Source organism: Callorhinchus milii, unplaced genomic scaffold (assembly GCF_018977255.1).
Source record: "Callorhinchus milii isolate IMCB2004 unplaced genomic scaffold, IMCB_Cmil_1.0 Scaffold4, whole genome shotgun sequence".
Lineage (NCBI taxonomy): Eukaryota > Metazoa > Chordata > Chondrichthyes > Chimaeriformes > Callorhinchidae > Callorhinchus > Callorhinchus milii.
The window spans coordinates 31,162,217-31,183,212 of NW_024704745.1; the positions used below are offsets into that span (position 1 = coordinate 31,162,217).

Genomic DNA, 20,996 nt, shown 5'->3' on the forward strand with positions numbered 1-20,996 from the left:
CTGAAGGTGGTTTAAATAGACATCCTAGCAGAAATTGAAACAATGGCAGGTACTTCATTCTTGAACAAAGCTCATCTGCACTGATTTAAACAATGGGCATCAATCATTGCCTATAAAATATCCCTTATAAAGGGATGTCCCAATTAACCATATTCCGCAAGGTTAAATGTGAGCACGCATCTGTTCCCTTGATCACTTTTGCTTGAGAATCTCTGCTTACAGCATCTCAATCCCAATTCTAACAGAAGCCGTGCCTGGCAGAAAGTTACATTTGAACGCTATGTTTATGTTTTTGGACTTTTCTTTCCAAGAGATTTGCCATGAATTTCTCCAAGAGCTAAGCGTGCAATTGCTGAATTTCAGGAAGTGCAAACGTCGGACGAGTCATCTTAACCCTTTGAGAACTGAGTTTTTCCCAGCTTTACATTTAACAAGTTTCCATCCCATATTTTAGGGAATATTGGGCAGGGTTCTGCAAAAGAATAGAGCTCAATATTACTTCTAATTATAGACCACTTAGAAATACTGTCATTATACAAAATAACCCTCACCCAGATGTCAACTTTCGCCTCTAAGTTTTTATTCAAACAGAAACAAAAATCTGAATGTAATTACCCTCAAATGTATTCTGGCAATTCAGTGGGTCTGATTTAATCTTTTTCTGTGCCATGCAACATCTCATCTGGCTGCCCGCTGAGGCGGGATTGCACTGGAAGCATTGTGAAGCACTCTTTTCTATTGATTTAATTTGTGACACAAAGCAGTATCTGTTCCCTGCAAATGATATGCTAATACAGCTGCTGGTAGTATCCAAAGCCATGTCCACTCCTGTGATAAGAAAGAATGGCTGTTACGTTGCTCTGGTGAATTAAGGGGGCCATTAAAACATTGCTACATTAGTATGAAAGGGGCAATTGTAAAACCTCTAGTTCACCATGCACCCTACATACCAAAAATGTCATTGGCATGGTAAAACTTTCCAATAATTAATGCCTAGTTGTCCTTATTTTATTAGTTTGGAATTAAATGTTTTAAAATATTAAAGTTTTTTCTCACTACAGTAACAAATTTAGTAGCATGGCAAAACATTTATACCTGAACATGATGTGGATGATACCATGTCCTATATAAGCTGCTGTTTATGGGATGTTCTTCAGACTCGCATTTTAAAGCTCTGAAGCACAAGCTGTTTGCTTACAACATTACATTTGAGAGGTTGTATCAGCAGCACCAAATCATGAGTACCAGTCACCCAGCAGAAAATAATCCATTTGTGATAAGGCAAAGCTATTTTGAATCTGTTCCAATGTCACTTACCCAGGTCCACTTAACTAACCTCCGCTACCTGCCTACTTACACAGCCGCCTACTCACCTGTAGATAGCAATGCAATTTCACAAGTGACTTCAAAGCCAACATTTCACATCTGGTATCTTAATGAAAATAACTGTAAACTTCAGGAGTAATAGGAACCTTTAACCTCTTGTAAAAAGAACCAGCATATAAGCCTTCCCCCAAATGGAGTACGCAAACTTCAACACATTTTCATGAAATTACAGTGAAGGTGATATTACAACTAGATTCAGACTGCATCATTTTGGACTACAGTGCTATGAATACCACTGTAGTCATCAAAAGATTAAAACAAGCATAGCACAAGGTATAATACTTTACTTCGGCCCCCTCCACCCCTTTTTTCCAAAGTAGTATATTTACTTTAGCCCCTGATATCACTCAAAGAATTTTTCTGAAGGTAAAACAGTTGATTACTGCTTCCTAGTCTATAAGTAACATATTACACGAGTACTACAATAAAATGCCACATTTGAAACTGAAATGTTGTTTGCATATTGCGACTTCATCATCACCCCTCAGAAACGTACAGCTACCAGTCAGAAATTTTGCAGAGAGAAGAGCCGGGGATAGATCTTTAATATTGGTGTGACTTAATTTGACACTAAAACTAATCTTAAAACTGCTCTGCCTCACAAACAAATGTGCATTGTTTTAAAGGGTGTCATTAAAAGTGTTTTCCCTAAATATCACAATTTACAATGCATTTAATTTTGAATGTACAAAGTTTACATCTTTCTGTCAGGGTTCAGTGCTTCTTTATGTGCCTTCTGTTTTCAAGTTTCAGAGACCACTCTCTTGCAATGATCGAAGGCAGAAACTACTGGAATGTTACAAACCAGAGATCAGTCACAGAGATTCCTAAACAATCTCATATGGGCAAAATAATTTTGAAACCAAACACATCGTAAAATAATTTTTTAGAGATATTCTGTAGTTGCAAACTGTTCCGATTTGTTGGCAAGCCACAGCTAACTATCTGGATGTTCAATAGTGATCTTTCAGATGATACCAGTAACAGTTGGGAGTGTTGGTCTCCATTGATTTATGTCAAAAGGAGTTCTATGATGAATTCACATGGATGGGCTGAGAAAATCTAGGCTTTCTAAAGTGAAATCTGAATCTGCATCAAGGAAAAACAAGTGCTTTAACGTGAGAAGGCACTCTATATGGCTTTTCCGTCTGTCTAATAAAGTACTGGTATAGATCCATATTGAACGTATACACAATCATTTAGTTCCGCCACAATTTAATTTTTTCTCACAAAATGTTTGACTATGCAATATAAACAACCATGATAATAGGAATATTTCAGCAGAGACAGATAACCCATAGTAATCAGGTATTACAAGGAAATTCAGCATGAGTGGACTAAACCTCATCTTTGCTTTGTCCAAAGGATAAGTTGGTCCCTGAAACTTGAAAACAAAAGATCAATAGTGATCTTTCAGATGATACCAGTAACAGTTGGGAGTGTTGGCCTCCCTTGATTTATGACGAAAGGAGTTCTACGATGAATTCACATGGATGTGCTGAGAAAATCTAGGCTTTTTAAAGTGAAATCTGAATCTGCATCAAGGAAAAACAAGTGAGTAACTTTTATTCATATGGAATAAAAGCAATGTATTAGGACTGTAATATTTCTCTGAATATATTGCATGCTGTCTCGTTTAAGATTGATTTTTAAATCATTTTTAATGATTCTTTTGAACATCACATACACTGAACCAACATATGCATGTCACGTGTATAGGAATAATGAAGTAGAAAGGCTTTCTTTCAAACAATGCTATAATGATTTAAGTGCTGTACGTCTGAAATGCACAAAAAGCGAGGCAAAGTGTATGCAAACCCCAAATTGTTGTGATCGTGATCAAAAGAACCCTGGTATTGCCCCCAAAACAATTGCAAAGAAATGAAATATGAAAAAGGTCAAATTTGTTCATAACCTGTTTTTTTAAAGTTAGTATTGTACCTTCAATCCAGAATAACTGGAGAAGGTGTGGTTTTCCAGATAAAAAAGCATTATCTGCAATGTCTCAGATTATGAACTCAGGGCTATTGTTTGCTAAGTGATTGTATAGAGTAATCATAAACCGCACCATCCCCAGATTCATCGCAAAACCACATGAGCAATCTCAAACAATCTGTGAATAAAAGCCTAACTAACTTCTTTCGCTCCTAGTACAGTCAATAAACATCTTTTCACGGGATGCAGTCGCAGCACGAGTCTCCTTTCACATTCCCCCATCTCTAACCAGAAAGTGCTCTAGTGCCATCTAGAGGCCATCTACTTCTCTAATTGCTTGGCTTCGGTCCCAAGTTGCAATGAGATCAATTGAAGAGAGCTGCACTTAAATCTTTGTTAGTAGGAAATTAATAGGCCTGGACAAACAAACCGTGTCAAGAAAATAACTTTCCCCGTATTTTATCTGTTTTGTCACATTATATTTTTAGGACACAAGGCAGGCAGGCTGTGATGATAATTACATTTTTACAAGTTAACAAAGTTTCATTTGCACTGGATTCCCTAAAACAGACTTGTGCAACAATTTGTTAGTGCTGTGTTTTGCACTTATTTGTACTGGGGAATTCTGTACTTGAATGAAGGACTGGTAGACCAGTAAAAGTTCTCGGTTACCTGTCTGGTGTGCATTGGGCCCTTTGTCTTGAAGCCTCCTTGGGAGCTACACTCTGAGGCACTGAAGTGGTCTGAACTAGTGGAAGAGCGCTTAGACAGGGTATCGCAACCCCCAACGAAGGTGTTGTCCAATGGGAGCTCCTGAATCACGTGATGCTTTTTCGCGGACACGGGAGTATCTGGTTTTAGATGAAAGGAGGGCTGTGGAGAGCCAGATTTGTAATGCCTCGCTAGATCTGGGCTATTGGGCTTAAAGGTTGTTGGTGGTGTTGCGCCCCAGTCAAACCGTCCTATAGTCTGCTCCTCCAGCTCAGCTGGAAGAGTAATGGTCCCGTTTATAGGTTCGTGAGCAGGATCATCTGGTTTGGATTCCTCGATTGTAACAAAGTTCAAAAGAGAGCTCTTTGGAGATTTCCTTTTCTTCCTTTTTTTCTTCTTGCTCTGTTTGCCCTCTTGGTTGGGAGACATCCATTCAGCCCCCTGCTTGTTCCTTTGCGTGGCTTTGAACCGAGATGATTGGCGGCAGCGCACTAATACAGTAACAAAGATGACTACAATGACAACCATAGCCCCCGCCACTATGGCGATCATGATGGTCAGATAATCTTCATTTTGCCAGGGCTGAGTGCCTTCTCCAATGTTCTTATCCAATGGTGTCTCCATAGTCCTTCGTATTAGTTCATAAATGTAACTAGCATTGCCTACAGTCTCATTGACATACAGAAAGACGAGTACAAGAGTGTGCAGGGGTTCAGGATAACCCAAGTCGCTGATGTTTACCACTAAACGATGCAAGCCCTCATCTGCAACAGTTGGTTTCTCCTCCAAAGTAATGTTACCTGTTACGGGGTCAATTCTGAACAAGCCCTTGTTATTTCCACTAACAATTGTATATTTGAGTTCAGCATTCATTCCCGTGTCGACATCTATGGCAAAGACTTCTGCTACCACCGAACCAGGGATAGCAGAAAGAGGTACCAGTTTGAAAGATGAGTTCGAAGGCGGGTAGATGACAACCGGGCTGTTATCATTGACATCTATGACATTGATGGTCACTTTAGCAATGGATGAACGAGGAGGTCGCCCTCTGTCCACTGCCTTGACTTGGAAGGTATAGGAGCTCTGCACTTCTCTATCGAAAGAAATATTGGACCGTATGACCCCGTTCAAAGGGTCCAGTATGAAGTTGGCATTGTCCTCCAGGATGGCGGTGCTGACATCCTGGTTCTCACCGGCGTCGATGTCGGTGACGGTGATAACCCCCACCGTGCTGTATTTGGCCAAGTTTTCGGAGACGAAGAACTGGAAGTGGTTGTGCGTGAACTTGGGGCTGTTGTCGTTCTCGTCCAACACGGTGACGATGACGGCCGCCTGGCTCTGCAGGGGCGGGTTTCCGCCGTCTCGGGCGGTCACCGTGAAGATGTAACGCTCCTGCTTCTCGCGGTCGAAGACCCGGGAGGCGGTCAGCACGCCTGTCCTGCGGTCCAGGTCGAAGAACGAGGCGTTGGGTCCCAACTGGTAGACGATCTCGGCGTTTTGGCCGCTGTCCTCGTCGGTGGCCGTGAGGGTGGTCAGGTACAGGCCTCGCCGGTTGTTCTCGGGCACCGACAGCTCGATGACGGGTTGGCTGAAGACGGGCGGGTTGTCGTTGACGTCCTCCAGCCGGACCTTGACCAGGGAGGTCTGGTTCAGGCTGGGTTTGCCCGAGTCGGCGGCCACGATGTGGAAGCTGTACTCGCCGGCGCTCTCGAAGTCCAGCAGCGCGGAGGTCTCCAGCAGGTACTGGTTGTCGTACACGGCCTTGAGGTGGAAGGGCACATCCTTCTCGATGTAGCAGACCACCTTCCCGTTCAGCTCGGTGTCGCGGTCGGCCACGGTGATCAGCGCGATCTTGGTGTGCGCCGGGTTGTTCTCGGGCAGGTACACGGTGCCGTTGAGGGCGCCCAGGATGTAACGGATGTCGATGGCCGGCGCGTTGTCGTTCACGTCCGTCACGTTGACCAGCACGGTGGCCCTGGCCGGAGGGGAGCTGCCGTCGCTGGCCAGCACCGTCATCTTGTGCACGGCCGCCTCCTCGCGGTCCAGGGCCCGCTGCACGGTCAGCAGCCCGGTGGTGCCGTTCAGGGAGAAGTGCCTGCGGACGGCGGCGGACACCTGCGGGCCGAAGAGGTAGCGGACGTCGGCGTTCGTGCCCAGGTCGGCGTCCGTGGCGTGGAGCTGAGCCACCGAGGTCCCCGGTCGGGCGCTCTCGGCGACGCGCACCTCCAGCTGACTCTCCCGGAACACCGGCCGGTTGTCGTTCACGTCGCTGACCGTGACCTGCAGGATGGCGGTGCTCGACCTGCGCGGACCGCCGCCGTCCTCCACCTTGATCTTCATCACGTACGTGTCCTTCTGCTCGCGGTCCAGCGGCCGCTGCACGATCAGCTGCGGCCACTTCTCGCCCTCGGGGGTCTCCACGATGTCCAGACCGAAGACGCTCTGGCCGTTCAGCAGCTGGTAGCGCTGCACCCCGTTCAGCCCGGTGTCGGGGTCGGTGGCCGAGGCGATGGCGTAGCGGCTGTTGACCAACGCGTTCTCCGGGATGGAGATGTTGATGACCGGAGAGGGGAACATGGGCGCGTTGTCGTTCACGTCCCGCACGAACACCTTGATCTTGATGAGCCTGAAGTAGTCGTTGGGTAGGATGACCACCTCGATCTCGAAGAAGCACTCGCTGTCCGCGTAGGTGCCGGCGCACAGCTTCTCGCGGTCCACCCGGTGGCCGGTGGTGAAGATCTCCCCGGAGCCGCTGGACACCCGGAGCAGCGGCACGTCGCCCGCCTTGGACACCAGGCGGTAGATCAGGTCGGCGGCGGCGGCTCCGGCGGCTCCGGTGCCGGTGGCCGCGCTGCCGAGGTGCGAGATGTTCAGGTCGGTGGGGATGTTGCCGATCAGCATGTTCTCGGGCAGCTCCTCCTGGATGGTGTACACCAGCTCCTGGGCGAGAGCGGAATCCAGGGTCAGGCAGGCAACCAGCGCACACAGCAGGTACACATCCCGCAGGTCCATCGCTCCTCCAGTTTGCACTTCAAAATCAGATTCGGATTAAATCTTTTTTTGTGTGTGTGGTTTTACCCCATATATATAATATATATACATGCAAACACACACACACACATATATATTGTGTTATATACGTATATATATGTATATATATATATATAATGTGTCAACGCCGCTGCAAAACAAACGAAGAGGATTTGTTCAATTGCAATACGTTTTCAGGACGAGCTGCCGAGGGTTCATCGCTGCTGCAAAGAACTTTTATTTTTTTTGTAGGTGGTGGGGGGGGGGGTGGGGGGGTTCGGGCTGGTTTTAAGATTTCCGTCGAGGAAAGGCACGCGGCCACTTTGCTCCCCTTCTTCTCTCTTCTCTCTCGTGCGTTTCTCTCGTTCTCTTCTCTCTCTCTCTCTCTTTTTTCTCTCTCTCTCTCTCTCCCTTCGGTTGCAGTATTTAAAATGCACAGTGCACAAAACCGCCGGAGGATGCATTCAGTTCCAAACCAGAGCAAGCCTGCAGGATCTTAGTGCGACTCATCCGCAGGGGGGAAAAAAACATCCAATATCACAGACAAGACAGGAGTCGGTCCTGAACAACCGACAGCAGCGGCGGCAATAGTTTTCTTTTTACATATCTTCACCCCAAAAAAAGAAACATTAATGTTGGAATAGACCACTCATGCGACAGTTCACATTGCAAACAAGAAGTTGGCGAGTGTACCAGATTGCAAGCTACAGCAATTGCAGAATCTTCGCTTCTTTTTCTCTCTCTCTCTCTCTCTCTGGTTAAATCCTCAGCTGCTTTTTTTTGCAAATAAAAGCACACACACACGCACACACTGGCCGTGGGTGATCTTCCCTGATCTTCTCTTGCAGTCTCTCTTCGTGTGTGTGTGGGGGTGTAAAAAAAAATAACAGGTAAACTGCAGCGTGCAAGAAAGAGGCAGATTTGAGAGGAGTTTTTCTTTTAAAAAAAGATCACCTCCAAGCGGATGCTCTCGGTTGCTGGTTGTCCCTCTCTCTCTCTCTCTGTGCGTGTCTGTCTGTCTGTCTCTCTCTCTCTCTCACACGTCTCTCCACTGAATCTTCTCCTAACTCTCAATCAGCCCAAGTGAGTATAACCCCCTCCCGTCAGCGCCGCCCCCTCCGCCCGCGCCCATTGGTCGGTCGCTCCTCGTCAGCTGGAACCCCGGGTTCAGCTCGGACTCGGCGATTGGTCGGCGAAGCCGCCGATTAACCCGGGGGTGGCGGCGGGGGGGGGGGGCGCGCATCTAGTCCCGCCGATTGGCTGGCTGGGCTGTCAGTCAGGCGGAGACCGCGCGTCCCGCCTCGCTGATTGGTCGAGCCGACTGTCACTCGGGCCGCGGGGCGGGAGCTCGCTTAATGAGCTGCAAGGCTGACGTCACCCGCAGGCTGGGGGGGCAGTGAGCGGAGCGGTGCCACAGCGCACAGCGCTGCTGTCTGTCTGTCTGTCTGTCTGCAAACCACCCTCCTCTCTACCAGCTCCAGCAGCGCTCACCCCCTGCAACCACCGGCTCGGCTCACTCCCCATCCTCTGCCACATTGCAAACCACCGCAAAGCATCTGTGCTTATAGCAGCAGCAAGCGCAGAGGGTTTTTTTGGGGGGTGTGGGGAAAGTAACTGCAATTGTACCGCCTGGTTCCTTTCACCCGGTCAACAGGTGTTTTCTTTTTAACGCGTGGAAAAATATATATATATTTCAACCGTTGAAACTGACCACGTTTGATGTGTTCACTCGCACTCGGGCAGCACAAAAAATACAGTCAGCGGAATGATTGGGAAATGCTATGCAACAAGGTTCATTAAACGTCAAAATGTCATCGATGGGAGTTTTCCCCCCCCCCCCCCCCCAAAAAAAATGTGTGCAGAAATGCAGATATTTGCTAATCGGATTTAAATGATTTGGGATTATTGCATGTAATTTATGATGCACAGCATGTGGCTGAATCCATGCGATGCTTTCTGAATTTCCGTGGACCAGGGAACTCTGATAACAGTATTTGCAGTTTGGGAGCAGAAAGTACAGCGTTTTCCACTGGATGAATAATTCCTATCTTTTCTACAGAGGCGAGAATTTTTGATCTGCCTTTTGGAAGCACATGAAGTATCGGGGATGTGTTCTCGATTCCTGAAGCGGGTCCGTGAGATGCCAAACCCCCTTTGCGCATTTCGATCCGTGCAATTACGAAGAGTGTGGTCCTGTTAGTGCAAAACAAACAAAAAAAAGTGCAGTGCAATGTCACAACAGTTAAACGCTAAGAAAGTTATTTAACTTTCATTCACTTCGTCATTCACCCAGGAAATAAAAGCACACGTTCGCGCTATGCGGGTTAATAAATCACGAGGCACACACATAGCTCAACATAATTTTTTGGGTGACATCCTGCAAACACTGGGTTGTGATGGGCAGCGAGTAGATTGCTGTCTGTGTCGAGTAATCGGTATCGCAGTTTAAACTTATAGTGTTATTGCGGATCACCGTCCAGTCTCTGCACATCGGTCTCACACTCAGAAAGGTGGTCCCATCAGTATTCACTTTAATTGTCGGGATCGAGGAACCGCAGGACACCCGTTGCCTTTTCGGGGTGTGTTAAGTTGCACTGGTACTTTGCAGACAGGTCACACCGGAGGGGGTTCAGTTTGACGGACGGTTCGAGCCCATTCGCGACCGGTGCGGGGGGGAGGGGGGAGGGGGGCGGGCGGGGGGGGGGGAGGGGGGCGGGCGGGCGGGGGGGGGGGGGGGGGGGGGGGGGGGGGGGGGGCGCCTCGCACACCCATCCGAGCAGTAACTCCACTCGCGACCACTTCCATCTCAATCTGTCGAACATCTCTGCCTTCCGTCGAAGTATAATTCGTAGAACAGTTTCTGCCCAAACCGGGTTTACCCGACCGACCGACCGCGGAATAGCCGTGTTCGGTGCTATCCTCCGCTCGGTGTTACCTGCTCACAGTTACCGTCGGCCCCCGAGTGCGTCTCTGCTAAAGCTCTGGTTACGGGACTCAGTGGATGGTTTGGATGGTTTAGGACCGGGAGGTGGTGTGACTGACACTTGACTCATCAATCATTGGCTTCCACCCCAGATTCATCCTCCATCACAGCAAAGGCGAGAGAGAAAAGAGTGGAGTCCCGACCTGAGCTAACCGGTGCCGGGACCTGTCTAGACAGAGACAGATTGCCTCCGCCCAGTGCCATCCTGTCTAATGCTGTGTATCGGGCACACGGGAGGAGGGAGGGAGGGAGGGAGAGGGGGAGATCGAAGGATCCTCACAGCAGCACTATTTCCGACTGCAAATGAAAATAACACAAACAAATTGCAGGATTAATTGAAAGGTCAGCGAGTGCGCATACATTTCCTTTCCGCCTCTGATAAAATCCTGCACTTGTTCATAAAAGGCAACTGAACCCGAGGAGACCCAACGAGCACAAATAAAAGGAATGGCACAATGTAATTTAAAATATTGCACCTTGATTGCATGGGCAAAACGACCGAATTGCAGTTAGTTTTACCCTGGCACGGCTAGTTTTATTTATTATTAGGGTGATTATTATCCTACAGAACAACGTATGCATTATAATAATAATAATAATCCTTGCATTTGATATAGCGCTTTTCACGTCGGGAGGACGTCCGAAAGCGCTTCACAGAACACACTGTAAAGTGAATTGACTGTATATTTGTGGGCGAACGCGGCAGCCAATTGCGCACAGCAATGTCCCACAAACAGTCGTAGATTGAAAATGACCATTTTTTATTATTGTTTTTGGTTTGGGAGGGATTATTATGGCCAGATAAACAGATAATCTCAATATAAATACACAATAAGACCGGAGTACGGTTTTAATTGGGTTAAAGGGGAAAAACAATAAGCAAACCAGGGCCCAAACATTTGAACCCATCAATCAATGCTCTCGTATGCAGAGCTGCTGTTCTGAAACGCCGATGTCTTTCAGATCAACTCCACGTATAACCCTTTCAAGAGTAATGCGGATATATAATCTGACAGAGCATCCTTTTTAAAGAAGCCCCGGAGGAATTTGCAAAACTTTAATACGTTATGATTACTTTGTGCTGGGAAATGGTGAATATAATCGTCTCCAGAGAGAGAGAGGGAGAGAGAGAGATATGGTGAAACGTGTGTCACTGCGTTAGTCAAGGCTGCCATCTAGAGGGGCTTTGGCAGGAGGACAACCCAGCGATCTGCAATCTGCTCCACTCAGGTTAACATCTGCAGATGAAGCATTGGCGCATTTCACGCCACGCACAGGATTGGGCTGAAAAGGTAACACAACAGCAATGGGATAAAAAGACACCCCTCTTCATAACCGTCTGAATGCTGCATTGCTCTGACGTGCTGAACACACCCCAGTGCGTGCGTTTGATCTGAATAATTTCAACAGTTTTTTACCTGCACTGTTTCTCACAAATAAGCAAGTCGTGCGATATAAGGTGCCGGTGGTTTTTATTTGCATTGTATTTTTTTTTCACTTCCAACTCCCTTTCCGCTCAAATGATTAGTTAATCTTTTTTTGGGGGGGGGGAGGGAGGGGGGTGGGGGAAATGCTGCACGCGTGTTCAAGCAGGCATTGGGGCTCTGCACATTTTCCAAAACATGTTTAATGTTTAAGGTGGAAAAGAGGAGAGGCAATTAAAGAAGCGAAGTGATGGTGGCTATACCTTTTGAAGCAGCCTAAATTCTCCTGTGGTGCCCGTCAGTGTCCATAGTGATCAGAGTTTACATGCACCGCAGTCAAAATTGCAGTAAATTTAACCATCAAAAAGGAACGGTGTAGTGCCGTTGGTGAGCGTGAGGGCTGTACCCAGGATTTTTAATAGATCCACAATAGGAAATTAGATCCAGACCCAAGTCTGAGCGCAGTCCGGAGCATGCAGGGAGGGGGGGGGGGGGGGGGGACGAAATGATGAGTGAGTGAAGGTCAAATCTGCAAGGGCTAAATTTGAAAGGAGTCAAAGACGAAGCTAAGCTTGAGAGGAGCAAGGGCCAGTCGGTGGGTTTGACTGGGTTCTGAAGCCATAGGCCATTTTTCAGTGGGAACCAGAGGCTGCAATCATTACAAAGCAATGTTATTATTATAAAGCACTTACCAGATGGTCTTTGATCCACCGATTCCAATCGCTCGCTGTCTCTTTATGGTCTTTTGCCATCAATTCAAACACTTTACTTACTTACTGTGCAAATGAGCAAAGTAATTTTCCCACAAAACTCTTCAACCCCTTTCTCAAATTGGACTAACCTTGGGTTTTAAAATAAGTGATCACAAACCTCTGCACGTGCTGTGATCTGGGCACACACACGCCTGAATGGCACGTTTCCTTCACCTCCAGGACTTGGGTTTAAATTATTTTTTTCTACTAAACATAGGACCTTTCGTGAAATGTATTTGGGCCATCACAATCCAGTCCGAAATGCTGCGGATCCAAACACTAAGCTCTTCAAAACCAGCCATCAATTGTCAGCAATTGACTTTATTTTGTGTCAGATATTGCGATTGAATCAATCAACCTGAACAGTTCCGTATTGACACGAGGATTCCTGCATAATAACAGGAAGCGATGAAGAATGTGTATTTTATGAAATTGATCTTCAAAACATACCTGACATCTTAACCACTACCCAATAAGCACCATATCAAAGCCATGGCTATCGTTGATATCATATTTTTCAGCGCACAAGTTTATATGACCTAAAAGAAAAGAAAATTCACTCGCTTCTTCATGTTTTTTTCAAATGAGCAAAGGGGTGGTCCTGATTTGTGCTGAGGTCGCTGATCTCAGCTGGAATACTAGTGGGAATGTTGTAATCAGTTTCAGCATCTCTGGGCTACAGAGGGAGAAAAGTAGCCAGAGTTTTCACTTATGATTATTATCTAGCAACAGACCCCCTGACTCCTGCTGAAAAATGCACGTATGATAGATGTCCAGTGAGGGCAGGACTGATTTCGTCTGTCAAATAGTCTGCAAATAATCGCTGTTTGGGCTCACACATGAAGAATGGGCAGTTAGTTTAGCGAGGAATCAAATAGCTATTGGCATACATGGTACGTTACGCCTGCAATGAGACACCGAGTTTGGGAGAAGAAATGTTTGGAAGGATAAACACAGTGCTTATACATTTTATACAATGCTAGATGGATGCTTGTTTGACCAATCTGAGTGTTCAGATGACAAACTCTTCACTGTCAAAGGCTTCACTGTCTTAGTTTGTAACTTCCCTGTAATGTGTTGATTGGATCACTGCCACAATATTCACTGACAGTCAATCAGTAGCCATATAAAATGCACATCTGGTGAGTGACACTTTCAGGTCAGCAGGACTCTGGAGTCAGTTTATCGCTTGTGTTGGAAATGTACGCATCTCTGAGAGGCTCGGTTCAAATTAGATGTAACTCATCCCAGATGTTTCTGGGTGGTGCACAAGTCAACAACACATGGCAAGTGACTCAATGCAAAGAAAATCTGCAGAGTTTGTCATCCCAATTTCCGTTGAAAACTTGGCTTGTATTTTACATTATTTGTTTGAAGAAATTAAAATGTATCTAAAACACATTGACACAAACGGATCCACTGTAAAACCAACCACCCAGGCTGTTACTAACTCTAAAACACACAACTATTAGAACACATCATGCCATCCATACGATACGATAAATATATCCACTTGTAAAGCTGACCACCAGTCATTTATGAGTGTATTCAGCCACTCTCACTTGTGAAGCTATTTATCACCGGTGTCTGTGAGATACTTTCTACAAAATGCTCGATATATGTATGTATGCAGATAGATGGATAGATAGATAGATAGATAGATAGATAGATAGATAGATAGATAGATAGATAGATAGATAGATAGATAGATAGATAGATAGATAGATAGATAGATAGATAGATAGATAGATAGATAGATAGATAGATAGATAGATAGATAGATAGATAGATAGATAGATAGATAGATAGATAGATAGATAGATAGATAGATAGATAGATAGATAGATAGATAGAGCAAAATACGTAATAAGAATTCCAAAAATATTGTCACGAATTATTTAAATTGAAAGTATAGATTTGTTCAGGAACCAGAGGAGTTTAGATTGTCTCCCAGAGTCACTCTTGACTCTTCCATATCTTTGGGTGATTGCAGTCACTTGACAGAATCTGCTGAGGACTGTAACATCAGCTGTGAAGGGCATCACCCTGTTGACTCCAGTCAGGCGGGTGTCAGAGGAGACAGCCCACAGTTTTAAGTGCGGCCGCTCACACTGACCTGATCTCAGTGACTCAAAGGGTCACCACCTCCATCCATCTCTGGTACCTGTGCATCGACTCACAGCATGACTTTGAGTGTGTTGGTGCGGTGTAGGTGCAGAGAGCTGTGGGTGTGTCAGGTGTTTGCTTCTCCACAAGGGATTTAAGGTCTTATGCATTTCTTTAACCCCAGCCACCCGCCTTGTCGTTTCTCTGTCTATATTTGTTATCAGTTTAAAAATCTAGGCAGGTCTAGTCAAGCTTACTGTGTGATACTTCTGGTGCAGCCCAATGCTAAATAGGGAAATGGTGAACGACTGTGAAAAAAACATGAGCAGATACCTTCTTACCCAACCTGTCACTCAGCGTGAATTTACTGAAGTGTGTTGTGAGCTACAGAAGGGAAAAGTTGCTGACTGATATTGTTGACTAAAGGCAGGTTTAAAGATGTGATATTCTCATGTCAGCAAACTGAAGCTACAATGTGATGGCATAAGAAAAAGCAGAGAAGCACATTGATAATAATGACTCCCGTAACTTCACTTCACAAAAGCCATCATCTACACAGGGATTTATACCTATTTCTATTACCCAGATCCCAATATTATCCGTTCTTGAGGGAAAACGATTTTTTTCTGAAGCAAGCAGAATTTTGTGTTTGGCTGAAAAATGTAAAGCATATAAGACAAGAATTTAAGTTTCTAATGCAAGCAGAAGGGACTTCTGCTTTCAAATGATCTTCGCCGGATTCTCTTTTCATACAAAGCAAATAATAATCCTTGCACTTGATAAAGCGCCAGGACATGAGGAGAAACTAAAAAAGCGTGAACCAAGCAGTTCCATGATGTGAGAGACAGTTGAATGTGCATCTTAGCAAAAATAGGAATTACATTTGGTTCCTTGTTACATTTTGTCAATAATTTAATTCACTTTTCTGGAATACATAGCAAACGATTTTATTTTGTATGCTTCATGCACATTTTTAGTTATGAAGGAAGACTTTTTCAAATATTTACTGTTGTGTGCAATTATTACTTTTTAACTTTCTGCAGCTTGGTGGATTGTAGAAATAATGAAGCTTATGCAATACATTACACTGGAGATAACAGCATGTAATTTGAGCTGTAAACACGGAAAACCTGTAATGTGAGCAAAAGAGTACTGACTGAAAACAGACAGAGTTAACATTATCCGTCTTTGAGTGCAGACAGTGCTTTGGGATTTTCATTTTCTATTCACTTCTCAGGTATTCACTTAAGTGGAACTGACCGTACCTCTTACCAACATTTTAAGCGTTTCATAAATTATGTAGCAGTTATTAATAAATTATAAATTTAAAAAAAACAGCATTATAAATGCAATTAAGGATGATTCCTGAAAGCTTCCCCTGCTGTCAAATTCCACCTTCTTCTACTCCTCCCCTTCCTCTCCCCCTCAGCCCACATCAAAATTCTTCCCGTAGATGTAGTGCATCAGTCTTTGTAAATGAATTGACTCCCAAGTCTAGGTTCCAGGATACGTCTCACTTTCTTACACCTTCAAATGTAATTCCTGATTATCAGGAGTTGCATAATAGTTTATACATTGGAAGCTGGTTTACCACAGTTCTGATTCCATGGAGCATTCATATAATTATAGAAAGTTTTCAGTATAGAAGGAGGTCATTTGATCTATTTGATGTCTGGACTGGACTGATAATAGCTCTGCCGCTGGAGCAGACTGCTCTAATCCCAATCCCTTCCTCTTATTCATTCATTTATTCAGGTCAATTATATCTCCCAAAATTCAGACAGTCCAAAGTATTCCTGGTGCACAAACTGAGAAGGCATACCCTCCTAAACTATGAAGGATAGACTGTCTAGCTCACCCAATTAGATGGCCAAATATGTAAAACTCTACAAGATTGTGAATGACATTGACACTGAAAACACAGACCTAACAGATTTCCACAGCAACAGGTGACTCAAACACAATGTTTATAGATTATGTAGAAATTGTATGGATGAGTCAACTGGTAAGCACTCCGACAATAAGCAAATCATGTTTATTAAAATAAATCCTACTTGACAGTCACTCACTTTCAGCTATCATTGGAGCCTTTTAACTGAGGGAGCAGGAACATTTGGCACAGTGTTAATCAAACAACATCACACGTGCATTGAAAAAGAGTGGTGTCCAACTGTGCCTGCACACACATTTTGTTTTATAGCGACAGCCATAACTGATCTGAGACAAATTGATACCCTTTAGAATAGATCTGAGCTGACTCAGTGTAGATTATCTCCAAATCTTAGTTGAAGCCAGTCTGTGAAGATTAGTCTTATCGTTAATACAGTATTTTGAGTAATTGATTATTTACAATACACCCATGCTTATATGTACATGTATGAATCAAATTGAGTTTTTTGTTGCAAAATGTTATTTATTGTACCATCATTTAAAGGAATATTAATTTAAATACCCCTAGGTTTCTATTTGCTTGGTATTTAGTATTTTTTTATATAAGGTATCTGACATAGCTGACTCTTCCAGTGTTTAAGATATGAGTGTGAGGTTTTATGAAGCCCTGCTGAATCATGCAATTGTATGTGTTGGATGACCATTTTTTATGGTACAAATGTATTGGTTCATAGAACATCCTCTGGATGTCAAGATTTTGTGTTCAAACCCCACACTGGAATTTGAGCTCGAAATCTAGATAAATCAATACTGATGGAGCGCTGCATTGTTTGAGTTTCCATCGTTCAAATTGTTCATTTATATACATGAGAGAGAAGAGAATAAAGGAACATGAGAGAGGCTAGAGAGGATTAGAATGGGTGGAGGCTCATATGAAGTATAAACACCATCAATGACGAGGGGGGGGGGGGGGGGCGGGTGACATGTTTTGGTGCTGTGGAGTCTTTATAATTCTATGAATTGGAGGTTAATCTGCAGTCTCATTTGTGTAGATCCCATGGTATTATTTCAAAGAGCTGTTTCCTCGCCAGTGTTGCTTCATCCTTTTCTATTCACCAAAAGAACGAGGAGAATATTGATAATTTGTCTCGCATTTTAATTGTGTTTTAGGGATTTGGGTATTTATCTCTAAAATACAACAAACCTTCACTTTAATTTTAAAATGAATCATAAATTATCTCCCAATGTCCCAGTCAGTGAACACACAATTTGATGTCATACAAAGAACATAAGAATTAGGAGCAGGAATAGGCCATTCGGCCCCTCGAGCCTGCCCCGCCATCCAATAAGATCATGGCTGATCTATTCTAACTCCACCTACCCGCTTATCCCCATATCCCTTAATCCCTTTATCCACAAGAAATCTATCAATCTCAGTCTTGAATATGTTCAAGGACTGAGCATCTACAGCCCTTTGGGGTAGAGAATTCCATAAATTCACTACCCTCCGAGTGAAGAAGTTTTTCCTCAACTCATTGCGAAAGGGCTTACCCCTAATTTTAAGACTGTGACCACTGGTTATAATTTCTCCAACCAGGGGAAAAAGTCTCCCACTATCTACTCTGTCGTGCCCCTTAATAATCTTATAGGTTTCTATAAGATCACCTCTCATTCTTCTATATTCTAGAGAATATAGGTCTAAATTGCTCAACCTATCCTCATAACTCACCCCCTCATCCCAGGTACCAATCTAGTGAACCTATGTTGTACTCCTTCCAAGGCAAGTACATTCTTTCTTAAATAAGGAGACCAAAACGGCATACAATACTCTAGGTGCGGTCTCACCAGGGCCCTATACAGTTGCAGCAAGACTTCCTACTCTTATATTCTAACCCTTTTGTAACAAATGCCAACATACCGTAAGCCTTCCTAATTGCTTGCTGTATCTGCAAACTAACTTTTTGTGACTGGTGCACAAGGACACCCAAGTCCTTCTGAACGCTAACACTATCTAGTCTCTCCCCTTCTAAAACATAATCTGCTCTACTGTTTTTGCCACGTAGGTGGATGATTTCACACTTCCCTACATTATACTTCACCTGCCACCTACTTGCCCACTCACCTAGCCTATCTATATCTCGTTGCATTTTTTTAATGTCATCCTCGGTGTTTACTCTCCCTCCTAGTTTAGTGTCATCCACAAATTTGGATATATTAAGTTCAATGTCCTCATCTAGATCGTTGATGTAGATTGTAAATAGTTGAGACCCAAGCACTGATCCTTGCGGCACTCCACTAGTCACATCCCGCCAATCTGAGAAGGATCCGTTTATACCTACTCTTTGTTTTCTTCCCGTGGCCATTCTTCAATTCATGCTAATATATTCCCCTTAATTCCATGGGCCCTAATCTTGTGGATCAACCTTTTATGCGGCACCTTATCGAATGCCTTTTGGAAATCTAAATACACTACATCCACTGATTCCCCCCTACCTAATCTACTTGATATGTCCTCCAAAAAATCTAAAAGATTTGTTAAGCATGCCATGTTGACTCTGTCTAATCATATTGTGATCCTCTAAGTATCCCACTACGACATCCTTAATTAAGGATTTTAGAATTTTCCCTACCAGCGATGTCAGAGTAGGAAGATCCCGAGTTCAACCCTGGTTTGTGTTGAGTTAGCTGATCTCATCTGAACCAGTGGTGAGGGTGCTTCAGTGTCCTTGAGTTTGAGAGGAGACATATTTAGTCAAGGTTCTTGCTCTTTATCGCCATCCAGTGACTCCTTGTTAAAAGTGCACATATTTGGATATCAGCAGGTAAAAGCATTGAGATTCACATTGATAACACCACTTTTGAATGACTTGCTGACATTCACAGCTTAGCATTAGGACCAACTTTGCAATACTGTATGACTGCTGGTGCTGTGGAACTGTAGTAGCATAATCCAGCGTGACTCACTGCCTTCCGAAGAGGAGGGGAAAATTCGAAGAAAAAGAATCAATCATAAATTCTTGTCTGTTTAAGTCCATTTCAAAGAGAGCAATGCCACTTTCATGTGAACACTAACCTCCAGTGAATTCCATGTTTCCTTTTTATCTTCTTTTAAAGTCAATCAGTTACGACAGTGCAACAGGAATAGAATAGAAAATACTTAATACTTTCCCCCTTATTCTCCCTTATTCTCTGACTGCTTCTAGGTTGCTGTCAGTTCCACTCTGTAATTGTTCCCCAAGAGCAACCTATGCTGGCTCATTCAATGACTATCATTCTGGCCGGTCTTTGCTTGACATCTTCCCTAAATGGCACTGATCACAGACACACTGTGTGGGCAACCCCAGATTCCATTGTACACCGTGCTTCACAATGGTGCAGTGTAATAGCAGATCAGCTTGTGCTCAATTCCCTTGTACACCTTAATGTAACATGCCTACATCACTGTTTAATATAATCAGTCTGTTATATCTGGGAAACAAACCAAAGCTGTGAAATCCTCCTGCTTTCATGCTACATTTCCTGTAAGAGTATGTCCTCTAGTGCTCATGATAATGAGTTAAGCTGAAAAATATTGTGAATTTACAATGGCAACATGTAACATTTAATGCCTGCCACATTGACTGGACTCAGTGCAGAACAGATGTTTTCACAATTGTCAAATTAAGTTCAGTCAATTTGCAAATCCTCAATGTTAATATCTCCACAACAAATGGACTAAATTCACAATTTGTTCAGGATTATGTTATTATGGCGTGCACTGTTGAATTGTACATTTATAAAATTGTCATTTACTGAAAATGCAGTTGTAGCGTTATTCAGTGTAATCCTCCTAAATCCCGAGAGACTATTTGTCTTTTAATTATTTTTTAAAAATTGTATGGGTATGTGAAAGTCAATCTAAACAGTGGGGTGCTTGATCTGGATATATGCCAAGTCAATCGAGACAAATTAAATCAATTCAAATTCAAACCAAATGAAGTAAATTAGAATGAAAAATGCATTCTCATTACTTGCTGGTTTGCATTAAAGCTAATATCTGAATCAAACATGGAAGCTTGATCCAAATTTATTTTTTAGTTATATCAGATGCATCAGAGTTGGTTCTGGGATATCTTGCAATCCAACTCTCTGGTGTGCAGTATAATAGTAGCTAAATGGAATCTATGCAGCTCAGATCAGGGGCTGGTTTCACTACAATATTAATTGATGCTGCATTTAGCTCACAGACTACTTGAGAGGTGGTTAAAATAGAATCGGTTCTTAAATGCCTGATGCTACTCGTGCCTAGAATGCCACCCCAAACCTCCAAATCTGGTTCATTTTATGGAATAGATTTTATATTTGGCTGTGGACTTTTTCTGATCATTTACCTTTTGCTCAGAAAACTTGATGACCATTGCAGAGCCATATATATTGTCCCATTAGAAATTGAATGACGTGTCATCTCAAGATGAGAAATAATCACATCCAGAAGTAAAAGCATCACCTTGTTTCACTTACGCACTGCCACAAAAGTTGAGGCTGTCACTGTCAGTGTAAGATGATAGAGTATAAGATAATAATAATCCTTATATTTGGTATAGCGCCTTTCACGTTGGGAGGATGTTCCAAAGCGCTTCATGTGATATACTGTAAATTGGGGTGACTGTGTATTTTTATGGGCAAATGTGGCAACTTAGTTTTGATTTACACAGATCCAGTAATACTAATACCTTTACAACCTGAGAAATTCCATTAATCTCTTCCCAAGGGAAGAATTGTCACCCCATTTAGAGTCAA

The 20,996-nt window shown here is 43.7% G+C and overlaps 1 protein-coding gene across 8 annotated transcripts in view; it reads right to left on the minus strand.

Annotated features, from left to right (window-relative positions):
• LOC103176881 (protocadherin-9) overlaps positions 1-7,125 on the minus strand; it is a 397,017-nt gene extending 389,892 nt beyond the window's left edge. For all 8 annotated transcript variants that reach the window (XM_042333968.1, XM_007890726.2, XM_042333963.1 and 5 more), the window contains exon 1: positions 3,994-7,125. In XM_042333968.1, coding sequence (XP_042189902.1) covers positions 3,994-7,044 — 3,051 coding nt within the window. In that variant the 5' untranslated portion in view covers positions 7,045-7,125. The remainder of the gene's footprint in view (positions 1-3,993) is intronic.
• Between the last annotated feature and the right edge of the window lie 13,871 nt (positions 7,126-20,996).